General features: G+C 43.2%; 1 protein-coding gene across 2 annotated transcripts in view; it reads left to right on the forward strand.

Moving 5' to 3' along the window:
• pigg (phosphatidylinositol glycan anchor biosynthesis class G) overlaps positions 1 to 14,912 on the forward strand; it is a 55,038-nt gene extending 40,126 nt beyond the window's left edge. For both annotated transcript variants that reach the window (XM_034543383.1, XM_034543384.1), the window contains 4 exons: positions 3,071 to 3,380; positions 6,191 to 6,354; positions 11,202 to 11,413; positions 12,040 to 14,912. In XM_034543383.1, coding sequence (XP_034399274.1) covers positions 3,071 to 3,380; positions 6,191 to 6,354; positions 11,202 to 11,413; positions 12,040 to 12,305 — 952 coding nt within the window. In that variant the 3' untranslated portion in view covers positions 12,306 to 14,912. The remainder of the gene's footprint in view (positions 1 to 3,070; positions 3,381 to 6,190; positions 6,355 to 11,201; positions 11,414 to 12,039) is intronic.
• The last annotated feature ends 1,187 nt before the right edge of the window (positions 14,913 to 16,099 follow it).

Raw genomic sequence — 16,099 nt, forward strand, 5'->3', positions numbered from 1 at the left:
TCACTGTCCTCGCATAAAGTCAGATCGACGCCATGATTTTCCACTTTTCCTCTCCCATAAAATAATGATGAATACAATCCCTGCCACATGGTTAGGGGAGTGGTGAATAATAAAGAATAGTGCTGTATGGAGCATATTACTCTGCTCCTTCCCTCCGTGGGAACAGGTTTCCACAAAACACACGGATTAATAATGCATGTCCAATACTTGCTCAACTCCTTCAGGGTCAGCTATTATCCTTGTCACACTTGTTCAGCTTCGACTGCATCCTGCTGCAAAAGAAATGTCCCTTTGCTCTGCATAAGCCTTCTCTCGAGGAGAAGCATGTTTGTAATGTCACGCTTGTATGGGTTGCGGTCAATAGGTAAACTTCTAAATACACATTGTTTTAATGACTGAGTTAAACACTTCATGTTTGCAGAGAGTACAATTAAAAGCCTCCGTGTCCTCAGGCTGTAACTCCTCATAAACTCAGTGGCTCCCTAAACTTCATTAGCTCTTAATGCTCTTTATTTCCCCTCCATCCATGCTGAAATAGAATAAAACAACTTATCATCACCAGCGCTCTAACGTCTCTGTTGTTGTCTGCTTTCTTTTTCCTTGAGGGCTTATTTACTCATTCCTCCTTTTTGGACAAATATTAATCAATGTAATTAAAGGGCAGATTTGAGGAGGAAGAAACTCTTTCCATTCGGGTTTCTGCGGATAAGAGCACACGCTGAATGCCTGAAATGGAAATTAGACTAAATGTAATTTCCTTCATAATCGAAAGCACTTTTCCTTTTTAAAGCTTCAATTTGGGACTTTTTGAGCATATCAATTATTGATAGTTGGGAAGTGATTTTTGTGGAATAAGCTTTTTAGAAGGAGACCAGCCTTATAGAAACTTTCTTTTCTTAACCTTGTAGCAGCTTCAGATTTAAGACCCTGCATTACATTATGGGCCTTACCCAACTTTAAATCTGTAGTCAATCTTGCTGCCATGAATTCAGAGCTTCCATCGCTGAGCATCCGTCTCAACCATTAAGGATGGAGCCTCCTGTCTTCTGAACATTAAACAAACGCTATGAATGACAAAGCTGAACTGTGGGCACGTTGTAAAATAAGAGGGGGAGGGAGCCATGCTTCTGAATACAGTTTGTCTGATTTTACTCATAAATCAACCAGTTTGTAAATTGTATTTCTTTATCAACTCATAAACATTCACACTACTAGGAACCATCGTTAACGTTCTCGTCATCGCGGCAGAAGTTACAGTTACAGAACTCCTTTTTGAGTTTAATGCTCTGTGAAACAATGTTGTGAACATGTCATTGTCAAATTGTAAGTGTCTTCGGTTACATTTAGAACAATGAAAGGCCCAATCTGTCATTTCTTTTGTCTTGGAGATTGAGAAGACTCGGTGTCCAGTTTATCCAATCATACAACTGCAATGCTATACATTCTACTGTACCTTGGACCGCATTAGTTTTAGCTGTAATAATGTGTACATAGCCATATGCATAACCAAACTAAAATAATTCAAACTAATTCAAAATGCAGTCTTATTTTACTTATTTCACAACTATAATGATGTCAACAGCACCATGAGAACATTACACTTAGTTGTTATCTGTAGTTATCACATATTGATGACCTTGTAAATCAGTTTGAGAGCGATCGCGGGTTCAAATGCTTTGGTTTGATTTTTGGCAGTAAGGTGACCCTTTTGTTAACATTTGGCTAAGCCTTTCTATTTTAAGAAACAGCATTTAATAATGTCAACTATGCTGCAACTGTGCACGCTCAAATGGGGGCCCTTTGTGTTTCCTGTTGCAATGTTCGTGAATGCAGTAGCTGACAGGAAGTGATCTTGGACCAAAGCTGTTGCCCTAGCAACCGAATGGCAGTGAAGAGGTCTATACTCAATTTATCCTGGCTCACTGTGGCTTTTTAGTGAAAAGTGTAAATGTACCCAACAATGACACCTGCAGTGTGGGCCTCCTATGAAAACAGACAGATTAGTCACTGAAATACCCAGAATGCAGTGAAATGCGTCCAGTGTACGACGTCCAGAAGGAAGCAGAAGCCTTGTCACCGTGTCCCTTTATACCGTTCACATGGAATTAATAAAAGGAAAGATTAAAATAAAATATGTTGTATACATCCCTAATATTTACAACTTGTGATACTCCATAAAGGAGGGTTTTGATCTATCGGGTGAAAAGAATTCCCTAAAATGCATGAAGAATGTGTTAATAACAGGTTCCTCAAATTATAGTGATGCAGTACAACCGACAGTGTGATGGGTGTGAAAGTCTGTTTTTCTCAGGCAATTCATTCTGTCTTCCAGTCTCGCAACTTTAATTATTAATGCAACATTGACACACTGCATACTGAATGAAAGAAGGGTTATGACTTACAGAAATATAAGGAAATCAGTCTAACAAGAGACAAGAAATTAATTAGAGCAGTGAATTTTTAAAACTTATTCTAACAAAGGGTCTGACTGAAGTATGCAGGTATGCAGTAGGTTAGACTGGAGATTGTTGGATTGTTTGTCATATCAAATAAATGTTCCAAACTTTTTATATCTAAAAATATTTTCCCCCATCTGCTGTTGCTGATGCTGATCCATTTATCCTAACCCGTGTTCTCCCTCCACAAGGCAATGACTGTATCACATTCACAGAGACGCTGTGTCGACTTTCTGTTCTCCTTTTCAAAGCTTCTGTTGGGGCTTTAGCGCATTTGATTTATTAAGATTGTTCTTCTGATTCTGTTAATTAGTTCGATTTTTCTTGTTGTAGAGCTTTTGTTGTCACCTTTTATTTGATAAGACGCGTTTTTCTTTTATCATTCACTCTACAAAGTCTGAATTCAATTACTTTCCTCACGCCTCAAAACCACAGCCTGTGGATATTTAATAGCTGAATGCATGGACGGGTACAGCAGGACTGGCACAATCCACATCCCAGAGTCACTTACCCCAGTTACTTGAGTATTGAACGGGGAGTTTTGTGGAGGAAAATCAATGCTTGCTTACTTGCGAATGCAGAAAGACACCGCCTGTAATCTTTTTCCTTTTTAGGGGAACCGTGGAGGCGCGCTTTGTCTACGTCTTCATCTTGGGCATCTTCTTCACCGGCACCAAAGACCTGTTGCGATCCCAGATCGTCACAGCCGATGCCAAGCTGAAGAGCAGGGGCTTGTGGGAGATTTACAGCGGCTTGGTCTTGTTGGTTACGCTGCTGTTTCGCGCTCACAACCTGCCGGTCCTGTGCTGCTGCCTGTTGATCCAGACGCTCATGGCTCAGTTCATCTGGAAGAAGCTCCACTACGACGCAGCACAAACCACCATCATGCACTACTGGTTTGGCCAGGCCTTCTTTTACTTTCAGGTAAGCAACCGTAGTGATGTCAGCGGCCGCAAAGTGTTACTGTAAGATGTGCAGTGGAAGGTGTTTTAATGTATTTGAAATGAGAGAACGTCAAAATCTTGCTCTTTATTTTGGAAAGTCATTATTTTCTTGTCAATGTTCTTGATTTTTAAATAGCCAGAATTTAAAGTTACATTTTCCTCATTCGTATATATATATATATATATATATATATATATATATATATATATATATATATATATATATATTATCAACTGTTAACTTCAGAGTAATGACTAAATGTTAGTTGTTAAATTGAGCCAAGCTTGTTCGAGCCCCTCGACCTCTACCCACTTTACCGAATGACTCCACTCTGGAGCAGATCCAGAAATAAGTCCCGAAAAAAACCCAAAACATTACCAGTGTACAAATTACGAACCATTTCCCAAACCTGTCGATGCTGAGGTGTGAAGAGCCAAAACCACCTCCTCCAACATCTACGACGGTTCAGGGAACAACAAATCAGTAAGCAAGTTTTGCTCGTCTGATTGCAAGAGACATCTAATTTAACGCCCTGACACAGACTGGAGCAACATTTAGGGAAGCCATCATCACTGATAAAGTGTCTGATTCTGTATCAGGGCCAGTTCTGGTCAGAGTGTTTGTGTGTAAATTATATTACTTCTATCCAGCGCCGCATGAAGGCCAGCTGGACTAGTTTCTTCCTGTGGATGTGTGTGTTCCTCTGAATGTTCCTCAAAGGCAGGTGTTGATGCCTTTTTGATTCAACCTCCACCCAGGAGAGGACAGATATCTGGTCAGCTGATGGTTACCTCTGTCAACACCAAACTTGTGCGTCGCTAACTATTTAATAAGTGGCATCGCCCATGGGTCATTAATGGCGTGATGGCCTCAGGATTAGACCGCCACCAGACAATTTTCAGCCTCGGCGCCCAGGCATGTAATTACAGGCCTTTGAGTAAAAACGTTCTCGGCGAAGCTGGAGCCATAATGGATCTGTAGAGCGGAGACGGGTGATTTTAAATCCGCCTGCTCCCAAACCACCAAAAACCTCATGCAGAATAGTCACGATTATGTTTGATTAGAATCTAATCAGCGATCGCAGCTACAGATGATCAGTGAGCTCCGGGCCGCGAATTGATCAGAGTTGTGCGGCGTCATTGTGAAGTCTCGAGACATGGCCGCTCCTGCTGTTGTGTTTTCAGAGGCTTTACAGTAGGTATTGGCAGAAAGCTTTTTTTTATGGGAGGATTATGGGAAATCTTTCCGGTGACCTCAGACGGCAACATCGCTAGCGACACAAAAAAAACAGCTAAACCGCGCCACGTCATGAACCAACGGTCTCGCGCTGGAAGCTCTGGCCGTCTGCGTTTTCGCCGCCTTGATCATTCGAAGTCCGACGAGTCCGACTCCGCGGCGGGCTTTCTGTGGATTTATCGCCAGGCCCAAAAACCAGATGGTCGGGAAAGCACAAAGGAGGCGTTTATTCTTCACAAATGAGCCAGTTTGTGTGGCCACATGAGGAGTGACGAGTCACCCCGCTGGTGTGAATTCAGATGCGACCGTCTGTATGAAGATATGAATCATCACTCGGGTGTTTTACAGCTCAGCGCTGACAGACTCAGCAGACGCAAACTTAGATGGGTTGATTTTAGTCTGACCTTCAATCACAAAATATGTCGGGCCTCTTCGGTTTTTTCCCCCCAACTTATTACAACTCCTTACATTGGAAAGATCACAGCGAGCCATAAAATGTCCATATGCAGCCTCCAACCTGCTCACTGATACATCCACTGCGTGTCTGTTTAAAAACGGAGCCAGCTGTTAATGTTCTCTCCCTCTGCGATCGTGTGCACCGACGGGAAATAAGCCGCCGCTTGATGTGTTGCTGCTCGTGGATCGTCGTTGCGTTTCAAAAACGGAACACGAAAGACACCCTTGATCTCTGCTCATCTCCCCGGCATGCTTCTGCTCCTCGCGTACGTTCATGCAAAGGGTGGGGCGTGCGTGCCGCAGCAGAACTTACCGCGGTGAATGTTTGCATTTCAATTAGCACTTGTCACGCACGTGGATTTTTGCTAATTTTAAAACGCGTACAAAACGAGAAACGGCAAAGGAGACGATTTTGAAAAATAAATATGCGAGCAAACGTGGCGGTGTTTCTCGGAGGTGTTGATCGGCGTCTCGGGTCGAGTGACTCATCTGAAGGCTCTGAGGCTTCCAATAAACTAAATGTGCCAACCAGATATCAGATGAAGCACCTGAGCAGCACAAATGTGAACATGGACTACTTTGCTGTGAGGAAGGAATTGTCCGGGGAGCGATCGTACTTGGGCTCATTAATGATGTTAAGGAGCATAATAGCATCATAAATAAAATCCGTAAGACACATTTTAAGGCTATGAAATGTTGAAACGTCTTCTAAAGCTGGAGAAAAGAAAACAATACGAGGTTAGAAAGGTTTAATGCTTTCAGTTCACTAACCGACATATTTGGCTCGTTACATACTGGAAACTCATTTGGAAGTGCCCATGGTGGCACCCGTGTGTCTCTAACAAGAGTCCACCTGCAGACGGTTATCTGTGCTGGTCGGGGGACTGGGAAACACAAACAACAACTGGGCCGCTGGGAAGTCTCCAGAAGCTTGGAGTAATGATGATAAAGCAAAGGGCCGGTTCTTTGGAGCTCTGGAACGCTTACAAAGCTTCGCCCACAGATCTTTGTGTTCTCGTTTTCTGTCTGTGTGCAGGGTAAGTTATTCCTGTACCCTCTGCGATGCTAAAATAGGATTTTGCGTTGTTCTCCTGCAGGGCAATTCCAACAACGTCGCCACCGTCGACATTTCCGTCGGCTTCGTCGGACTGGAAAGTTACGTGGAGGCACCTGCCATCTTCCTAACGGCCCTCAGCACTTACGCAGGGCCTCTGCTCTGGGCGTGTCACCTCGTCTGCTTCCTCAGCTCACAGAGAGGCCGGTGAGTGTAAAGGTCCCCCCTGTGGATGATTTCCATCCGGGAGGGTTTGTGCCCTTAACAAAAACAAAAAATATGATGTAAACACAACAATTATAAACTATCATAAATCTATTCATGGACATACTTCATTGCTGTTATACAAGCCTTGTATTTGGAATGGCAAATATATGGTCATTAAACAATATAAAAAATATTACTCACTCAAATGTCACTTTTAAGATCGTAACCATTGCTCTACTGCGATTTAATTTAAACATGCTAAACTATTTTACTTTGTTTTCTGCTATCTGCAGAATCACTACTACTACTACTACTACTAAGTGGTGTATAGTAACAAAGTAGAAATACTTTTTTACTATACTTAAGTCGTTTTTTGGATATCTGTACTTTACTATTTATATTTCTGTCTCACTTTTACTTCACTACATTTGGCAAAGAAAAATACTTAGACTCAGATATATTACCTCTGAAACCTTTGTTACTCGCTACAAAATCAAATCTATCTTTAGAAACAAATTAATCATGAGACCAACGTCGGGGACTGTGGTGGAACAAGACTCCAACAAGCAGGTTGAATCCGTGGTGCTAGCTTGAAGTTAAATCAGTGGTTAATCACGTTAATGCGCAATTGCTCTCAAAGCCACGTTCTTTTATTCCCAGTGATGACCAGGATGCTGACTTAGCTAGTGAGCGACTACATGAGTAGATGACTGATTTCATGATGGAAGCAGACATGGAAGCACCTGCTACTCCCGCAACAAACGACAGTGGTGACGAAGACCAACACCGGATTGGAGTATATATGGAGTATATCTCTGGCGGGGTAGGGGGGCATACAGGTGTCTGATCTTCTAATTTAGCTATACATGGTGAATGCTAGGCTAATGTTCGCTAGCTATCGTAAATCAAATTAGTGTAGTAGACAGATTGCTAGTGAGTTAGTGAGCTTAGGAAACAGTTGTGAGATTGTTTGAGTCATCTTAGCTATAATCATTGCAGCACTAGTTGTCTAATGTTAACTAACTTAATGTTAGCTAGCCACCACACCATAGATTGAAAGGAGCTGTGAGAGCGCCGCATTACGATTTGAACCGCGTCAGAGTGCGTAAGCTGTGAAAGGTTATTTAGCATCGCAGGACTAGTCTTCAGCCCAACAACTTATTTTGAAGAACAGGACATTTGTCAGTTTCAAGTCATGACTGGGTCGTTACTTTCGGTGCTGCTTTAGTATTGATCATGTTTTGATATTAGAGTCATTTTGTGGATGATCAGATCGAGTTATGATCGTAGCAGTCGCCCAACTGCAGATTCAGCTTGAGCAAAACCTTTGTCTATTGTGTTCAAATCAGGCCCAGAGGAGTGTACAAGGCAGGTGTCCTTTCTCAAAACAAAGACCTGATGCATCAAGTTGATATTTATTATGAACACAATATTATGCATTTGCCCTCTACATCCTCTAGTCAGAATGAGCATACTTATAAACGCAACTCCTTCATAGTGTCATATTGCTTTTCGGAGAATTATGATAAGTTCATAGTAGATGCAAAAGTATACTTATGTACAATATACTATGTTGAACATTGTTGCTCCTGGATGGATCACAGCCAACCCAATTATGTTCAACACAACTCCTTGTACATGGTCATGGTGGCCACAGCACTTAAAAGTATAAACTTCATAATTCTCAAAATTCTGACAGCATTTACTTGTACTTTTACTACATTTAATATAATAAATAATATAAAATCACTTTTGATACTTAAGTACAGTAAATATCAGATACTTTAAGACGTTTACTCAAGTAGTATTCTCATAGGTGACTTTTACTTTTACTGGAGTCATTTTCCAGTAAGGTATCTTTACTTTTACTCAAGTATTGCTTTTGGGTACTTTATACGCCACTACTACTACTACTACTACTACTACTACTACTACTACTACTACTACCACTACTACTACTACAGAGCTGGCTGTCTTACTACTTTCTCCTCTAAATCCTCTGTGTGGCTGAGACAGTGTAGGGGCATATCAATATTGTGTTAATTGGTTTACTCGTGGCAGCAGGGAGACCCGCTTGCAGGGTATCAAAAGATGCATGTAAACAGCGTAACCTGCATAAGACCTGAACTGGAGAGAGGCCAGTAGCCGGGTCGCTGTGTGTGTGCGCGAATGCAGCCAATAACCACAGCTTCCCCTCGGCATGAGTGATGAGATCTGTGTCTGGGCAGCAGCTGCCATGCTGATGGAGCCAAAAGTCCAACGCTCTTTTCAACAAATATGTGGCGTTTGTATAGAAGGTGTTAACCCGCCTCTGTTTTAAATTTGAAGTAAAATAAATGCATGGATACGTCTAAAGCTGCAGCCTTGTGATACAAAAATAAGCACGCTTTGTTAGCTCAAATGAGAAATGACACTGCAGAGGGTATGTACACCCATGCATGATTTGTATTCCTAATAATCTTTTGTTTAACATGTCAGTAGTTCGGCCAGTCTGATTTAAAGAAAAAAACTCCCATCTTAAACTTTTCGACAAGCAGAGCCTAAAGACGACAAGGATGATTTTGATTTGACCGACTCACACTCTGGACCGGAACAGCTCCTGGCTGGCTCGACATCAGATCTGCCCTGGACATGAAATGTCTTCAGAGAATGGGCTCTCTGACGCCGGTGACCTCTCAACCTTTCATTTAGCGCTACAATGAGGTACAAAAAAAGTAGCGGATGGGTTACGAATTAAAAGTAAGTAGAAACAGGAGCTCGCACACGGGAGCAAAATGACGTTACAGTCACCAACCGAACTCCTGGGACGTGTTGAGCTTTAATGTGTACAAGTTCAAATGGCTGCCCGAGAGGCTGCAGTGAACAGTGCCGCCTCTCGAGGCCGCTGCAGGAGCTGATGCCTCTCAAGCCAACCGTCACACTGAGCCACTGCTTGTAAACATGACATCCCCTACTTACCTACCTCTGTTGTTGTTATTCATAGCGTGGCGCTTTCTACACTCTGCACTCTGAGACGTAGTGAGAAGTGAAGTTCTAAAATAGTCTCGTACACAGTCGCGCTCATTAAGAATTCACTCTGCGCCATCAGCAGCCCGACCACAAGGCGAGTGCTGGAAAATGGACTTTGATCAATAGCTCTTCAGCGGGCCTCTCTCGACACAGTCAGCGTCTAATTACGGCCAACAGAACGTTTTCATTGTTTCGGTGCACCTAATAACTGTAAATCTTTAAAACTGGCCAATCAACACCACTTTACTTAATTAACATCAATAAAACTGTCTCTAAAAGAGACAACCTGACGTAAATAAATAAAATACAATGTAGTGAAGGGCGACGTAGCTTTCCATCACACTTGTGCTGCTGTGACTTCCAGCGGTGGGATCTTCTTCCTCAGTCAGTGCTTCATTTATCTTTCATTTTGCTCATTTTATACAGTGTTCTTTTGCACATTAATGATATTCAGACCCCCCCAAAAAAATGTTTTTCTTCTTTTCTTTAAATTCTATGCAGGCCTTTGTTCTTCTTCTTCTTCTTCTTCTTCTTACTTCAGTGTGGTCATTTTGTTCTAGGATTTTCTCTTTTCTAACCACACCGCTTGATGAGCATCCCCTTCATTTATCATTTATGTAACCGTGAATTAGAAGATGCCAAAGATGTCACTCGGCTTCTCCTCAGAGAATTATCTCCTCTGAGATTGCATGTGAATGTTTTAGCAGCTCTTTGAGGTACCACACTGGAATAAACTGGAGCTGTCTTAGAAACTGCCGCCTTGTGGAACTCGCCACCCATTGAAGAGCTTAACCGCTGATCCTTGGTTGGAGCATGGAGGAAGTGGTTGTTTTCATTATTCAGCTCAAACCAACTTCCTCCCTCTCCGTCTGGGCACACGGGGACTTTGCTGGTCACAGATTTACAGATAGGATCATTAGGGCAACAAGTCCTCTGCCTATGTTTATGATCCAGTGTTTGTGGAGCTTGGCCCACACTAGGGTGCATTAATATCAACCAATTTATTTTCCTTTTTTTTTTTAATGCCCTTAATTAACCCCCCCAACAAAGGAGTCCCTTTTTAAATCTGTCTGATGGTCATCTGACCAGTTGTCTTTGTCTCAACATAATGACGGTTGAAATGTGATCCCAACTAAAACATGATGATGCTCAACACTGTTTGTAAAGAGAGACTCTCAGCACACACATGCAACTTTGCAAGCCAGTGACCAAATGTTATCGACTAGTTCATTATCGATTATTGGTCAGTGTTTGTCATGTATGTGTGTTTTAAACTGTCCAAACTGGACTTCATTCTTTTGTTTCCTACTTCTCTTGTCTTGGGAACCGGCTTGAAGTTCCTCCCCCTCAGCTGGTCCTCTGCCTGTTTTTACTGAACCAGATCCCTGTGGTCATTTACGCCTGTGTTTCAGCGCGTCAGAAACAAAGTGTGTGTGTGTGTGTGTGTGTGTGTGTGTGGTTTTACATCATCATCTCCTAATCTCCTCGCTGCTCCCTTCCCTTCCTCCCATCATGCAGGTTTTTAAAGTCATTAACTTCTTTATCAGAACTTGCCAGCAATCCGTATTATTGTGAGAAGATAATTGGATCAGACTCTTCTCTACATGCGAGAGGTAAAAACTCACACAAATGTGGGAATGTGGCCTCTTAGCTGCTATGAATCATTAAACAATCTGCAGCTTCACCGATCGCCGTTTAGAAAAAAAAAAAACATAACGCAGTTGAGGATGAACTCGGCTCCCAGCGACGCTTTCCCCCCGTGTCGCTCGGCAGAGAGTTAGCCGCCTGCTCCTGCAGTGCTCTTCTGCCCCTCTGATGAGTCCTCTCCCTCTCCACAGGAGCCCCGTCGCGGTCGGCCACGGCTGCTACTGTTTGGCCCTGCTGCGGTCGGTGCCGGCTGCCGCCTACATTGTGCTGGTGACGGCTCTGCGGTACCATCTCTTCATATGGAGCGTCTTTTCGCCCAAATTGCTGTATGAGTCCATGCACCTGCTGCTGACCGCCGGGGTCTGCCTCTTCTTCAACACCATGGAGCAAAGCCAGAGTCCCAGTAAGTCTTAGGGGGGGCCACAAAGACGCAGATCTTCACAGAGGGGGAGTCAAAGGGTCGGGCATCGCCTCCTAGAACTGTGTGTGAGACTCTCAGACTGGGACACAGTGCGATGTGCTTTCCCTCACTCCGTAGTACACACTGCTTCACAAAGGACCCCTCCTCTACTCTCATGTGGGTTTGCTTTGGGAGATACTTTGAGAATGCACTGACAATGTATTTGTCACCAGTCTATTTGAATATTTCATTATTTCCTAGGAAGAAAATAAATACAAAATTGTTTGTGGATGAATAAAACTGGAAAGACATAAAGAAGCTTCTTTTGAAAGGGGGAAAACAACTTGTATTTACATATTCTTACAGTATATTACCTCAGGGACTGCTGTGCAGATGTTATGGCTACATGTATAATTGGGTGTAACATAGAGGTGGGGGTGGACGGGGGTGGGGCGGTTTGTCTTCGCAACATTTTAATTAAGCTGGTGGAAATGGTATATTGTCTTTTTATTTTATTTATTCATTTACCTTTTTCCTTAATATATGTTATCATTAGCAGCCGTGTGTGTGTGTGTGTGTGTGTGTGTGTGTGTGTGTGTGTGTGTGTGTGTGTGTGTGTGTGTGTCTAGACTTGATGGCTTCGCTGACGTCACAAAACTTTACAGGTGTGCAGTTGAAAGTGAAGGTCAAAGGGCGTCGGTTCCTCGTCTCGTCCGGTGTGCGTCCATCGCAACGCGTTCCTTTGTGCTCTGGTTCATTTTCTCCTTCTAATGCAGTGCGATGTCGTCTCGAGGACTGTAGCCCATCAGGAACAACAGACACAGACTTTTTGTTTGAGGTTTTTCTACACTCCACACGTTTTATCTACGCGTATCTCAATAAGAATATAGCGTAGTTAAGTACAGTTGCATGTAAGAAACACTTGAAACTGGCCAGTGTTAAGTTACTGCCATAAATACATGTTAATTCATCTACTACAGCTCAAAGATCCCAAAGTTCTTCTGCAGGCGCATAATTCCCTGTTTTGCTTGCCCTCATATCCAGCTGGATCCCTCTGATTATACATTACAATTTGGATGCACAGGTCATATAATTCTCCAGCATCTGTCAGCGCACTGCAGACTTATACACTTCTATCACTTGAGTAAAGCTTGCAAGCTGGCTGTCGTCCAAACCCAGAGTTTGGAGCCAGCGGTGTGTTCCTGCTCCGGTAGTTACGGAGCTCACTCTATTCCCATATAGTGTCGCTTGCCCTCCATTTTGAAAGTCAAATAAGAAGACGGAAATAAGCAGCAAGTTCCCGTAGATGTTAGTCTCTCCCGTACATCGTGAACCCAACTGCTTCTGTTACGTGGTGTTTATTTAAGTCATAAATCAGGACCACCGGGTTTTATTGAAGTGTAAGTAAGTATTGCATTATGAAATAAAAGCAAAGATCTCCCTTCCAGCAGTTGTTTTGCTGAGTTATGGCGTGGCTGTGATTATAACCTGGCCATTCTTCCGTCATTACCCTTGAACAAATAAAATAAACAGGTTGAAAGAGTTGCTGTTAAAACCACAGTGTGCAACTTTTCACCTCAGGGCAACACAAAAAAAGGGGTTGGGGTGCGGGGGGGGGGGGGGGGGATCCCGCCCCAACACTTGTCACTCACCTTGATGAGCTGTCTACCTTGAAACGGCATCTGGCCCGGGGCTAAGATCACTGACATCCCCCCCGAGGAGCCTCGGGCGTCTGAGAAGCAGATGCCAAACCGAGGAAGGAAACGGGTTTAATTTAAAGAAGAAGCAATGCAGGTGTTCAGTGTGTTTCTGGACCGACTTCACGCTTTGTTTTTGCTGCCCCCGGCCCCGACAGGGTTGGCCTCAGCGCCGGATACATACCGAACAGGAAGCAGAATTTTTAATGTCCCGACAATCATTGAACAGTCCGACCGACGGGAGGATTCACATTTGAATATGCGGGGTCACCGGCGCACGCGCGCTGCATGTGGACGACTCGCAGGCTAGCTGCTTTGCATCAGAAGCAGGACGCGTTGAGCTTTGAGGGGCCGGACATGGAGCCACCCTTTTCTAAATTGACAGCATTGTCAAGTGCCTTCTCCCACTCTTCGGTTGAATAAGGAGTCACTCACAGACTTTAAACATAGAGTGGTGGAAATAGTGTATGAAGCTGATATCTGTAACCGGACATGGAAGCTCACTGTGTGTGACGACGTATGAGACCAAACACACTGTTTGTGTGTGTGTGTGTGTGTGTGTGTGTGTGTGTGTGTGTGTGTGTGTGTGTGTGTGTGTGTGTTCTGAAGATGAAGTGTTTGACAGAGCCTCTGCATCCCATCAGCTACCTTGCACTAAAATGCACCACTTTGGTTCTGTGGAGTTTAACTCCTGAAGTACTTTGGGACTCTGAATCGATGACGTCGTTACAGGGATCATTCGTCTCGGCGTTGGCAGCAGACTCGCCGAGGTAATTTGTTTGTTTTTTGGGGGGCTTTCTGCAGATGAAGTCGGGGTTTGAGTTTTTTTTTTTTTTGTTCCTTCTTCTTTTCTTGTTATCTTTGTCCATTCATAGTTCTAAACATGAAATACCTTCCCACACAACCTTTCGGTGTGGGCGTGTCCGCGGAGCAGATGACCCAACCACTTCTCGGCATTTACCAAGAACTCAGAGAAAACCCTCTCCTTATAATTGAACTAATTATAGGGAGCCGACTTGAAATGGCTGTTTGCAGAATATCAGTTAAAACATGAAGGATGAACAAAGTCCGGGTCAAAGTCACCGTGACGAACTTTCACGGAAAGGCTCGACTCGCAGAGACGAACAATAATCACGGTAATAACCACAGCTCCTTTTGAGTTGCTTTATGGTTTGTTCCTCGTGGACCTCGTGTGCACAACGTGACTGCGCCAGTGCAGGAAGAAGCCTCAAAGTAGCGTCGCACAAATCTGATGGGACGACACTCTGCGTGTGAAATCGTTCCTCTGTATCCAAATACCTGGCGGCACATGAAATGTGTCAGATTAATTGAAGTGTGCACGTGGTTGGAAGCATTTGAACGCGAGCGAGCGTCCTGTGGGGGTTTTGTTTGAGTCTTGTTTTTGAAATTCTGTCTTTGTAGAAATTAGTTCAGTCCACAGTAGTTTTAGTTTTTCTGTTTTTACAGGATTCTTTTCCAACTGTTAAACTGTTATTCTGGTCACATCCCACTTGTTTTGATGTAGTTCTTGGGAACTGTGAAATCCATCCTGTTCATACAGGAGTGTGTGTGTTTTCTATCACTCCGTTTGTCTCCTCTTAAGCTGAATTATATCCCTTTTTTCTTTCTACCTTATGATTTCTCTATCTTCTAATTGAGCCTTTTTAGCTTCTTTTGTTCATTGCAGATTTGTGCAACAAATATAAAATCATGAAAAGTGACAGATGAGTTGAATTCTTTTATAATGACTTGTTCTTGCATTATTTATGCCCTTAATAATTAAATAAATGATTTACAACACTGGACAATTTTTGTTTCCGTGTGATTTTTGTCAGCTGCAACAACTCTTCAGTCAATAATTTCATCATGCGTTAACGGCATTATTTTTTTTTGCACTGGGAGGGGCTTAACACTGCTGCGCACATTGACCGAGAACATGGAGAAATGCACTTTTAAATGGACATTTGCATTTTAAATCTCTACCAGACGGCGTAGTTGATAAAAAGCAAAGCTATTTGTAACCACTGCAAACTGGAGTTATGTCATCACCGGAGGACTACGAGCATGAAGTACGTCTTAAAGGCGTCACACAGCATTGATGTCACTAGCTAACCAAAAAAACAGTGGAGCGAAACTTCGGCAGACTACTTTGAATGCGGCGTGCGGGAGAACTGTGGATAAACCAACGCAGGAACAATGAACACATGAACAATGGACACATGAACAATGAACACATGAACAATGGACACATGAACAATGAACACATGAACAATGGACACATGAACAATGAACACATGCCTCGGCCAAGTGGAGAGCAGCGGACTGCAGGCCGCTTCCTGTAGAGGAAGATGTCGGTCTGAGGAGCGTCCTGAGAATCACAACGAAAGACGGCGCGTACGAGCCTCAAGACGCACCGTCGATGTGTATGAAACGGAGCGGACTACAAAGATGGCGGCGTTACAACGCGCACCATCTGTTGCTCTCACTGGAGACGACTGGACATCGCTGGGTACCACAGTTATCTTAGAGTCACAGTTCATTATATTGATGAACTGGGAGCTGCATTCACGTGCTTTGACTGTCATGACAACAGAAAACAGACATTTAGCAGAAACGTGGGCTGAACATTGTAATCATGTTGCACAGCACCAATAAAGTCAGCACACTTAGTGGTGCATAATATGATTGCAGTGCGTTTGACAAAGTCCTGGCCAAATGCAGAAAGGTTATGGGCCACTTAAACTCACTGTGGGTAACTACTTAACCTGCATTTATCTTTCTTTGACTGACATTCTCTTAAGGAAATCCACAGGCTGTACAGGCTAAAAGGTCCCTGCACAGTAAATTACAGCTGTGTACTTTCTTTTGTGCTAGTCACTCTAACAGGGACCATAACTACTGAACATACACTGTTCATGCTGTTCCCTCATAAAAGACAAATGTTTCTTCTGGTACCTGTATGTGCAATACACTAGATTTTAATTCATTATTG

Source organism: Cyclopterus lumpus, chromosome 10 (genome assembly GCF_009769545.1).
Source record: "Cyclopterus lumpus isolate fCycLum1 chromosome 10, fCycLum1.pri, whole genome shotgun sequence".
NCBI classification, from domain to species: domain Eukaryota; kingdom Metazoa; phylum Chordata; class Actinopteri; order Perciformes; family Cyclopteridae; genus Cyclopterus; species Cyclopterus lumpus.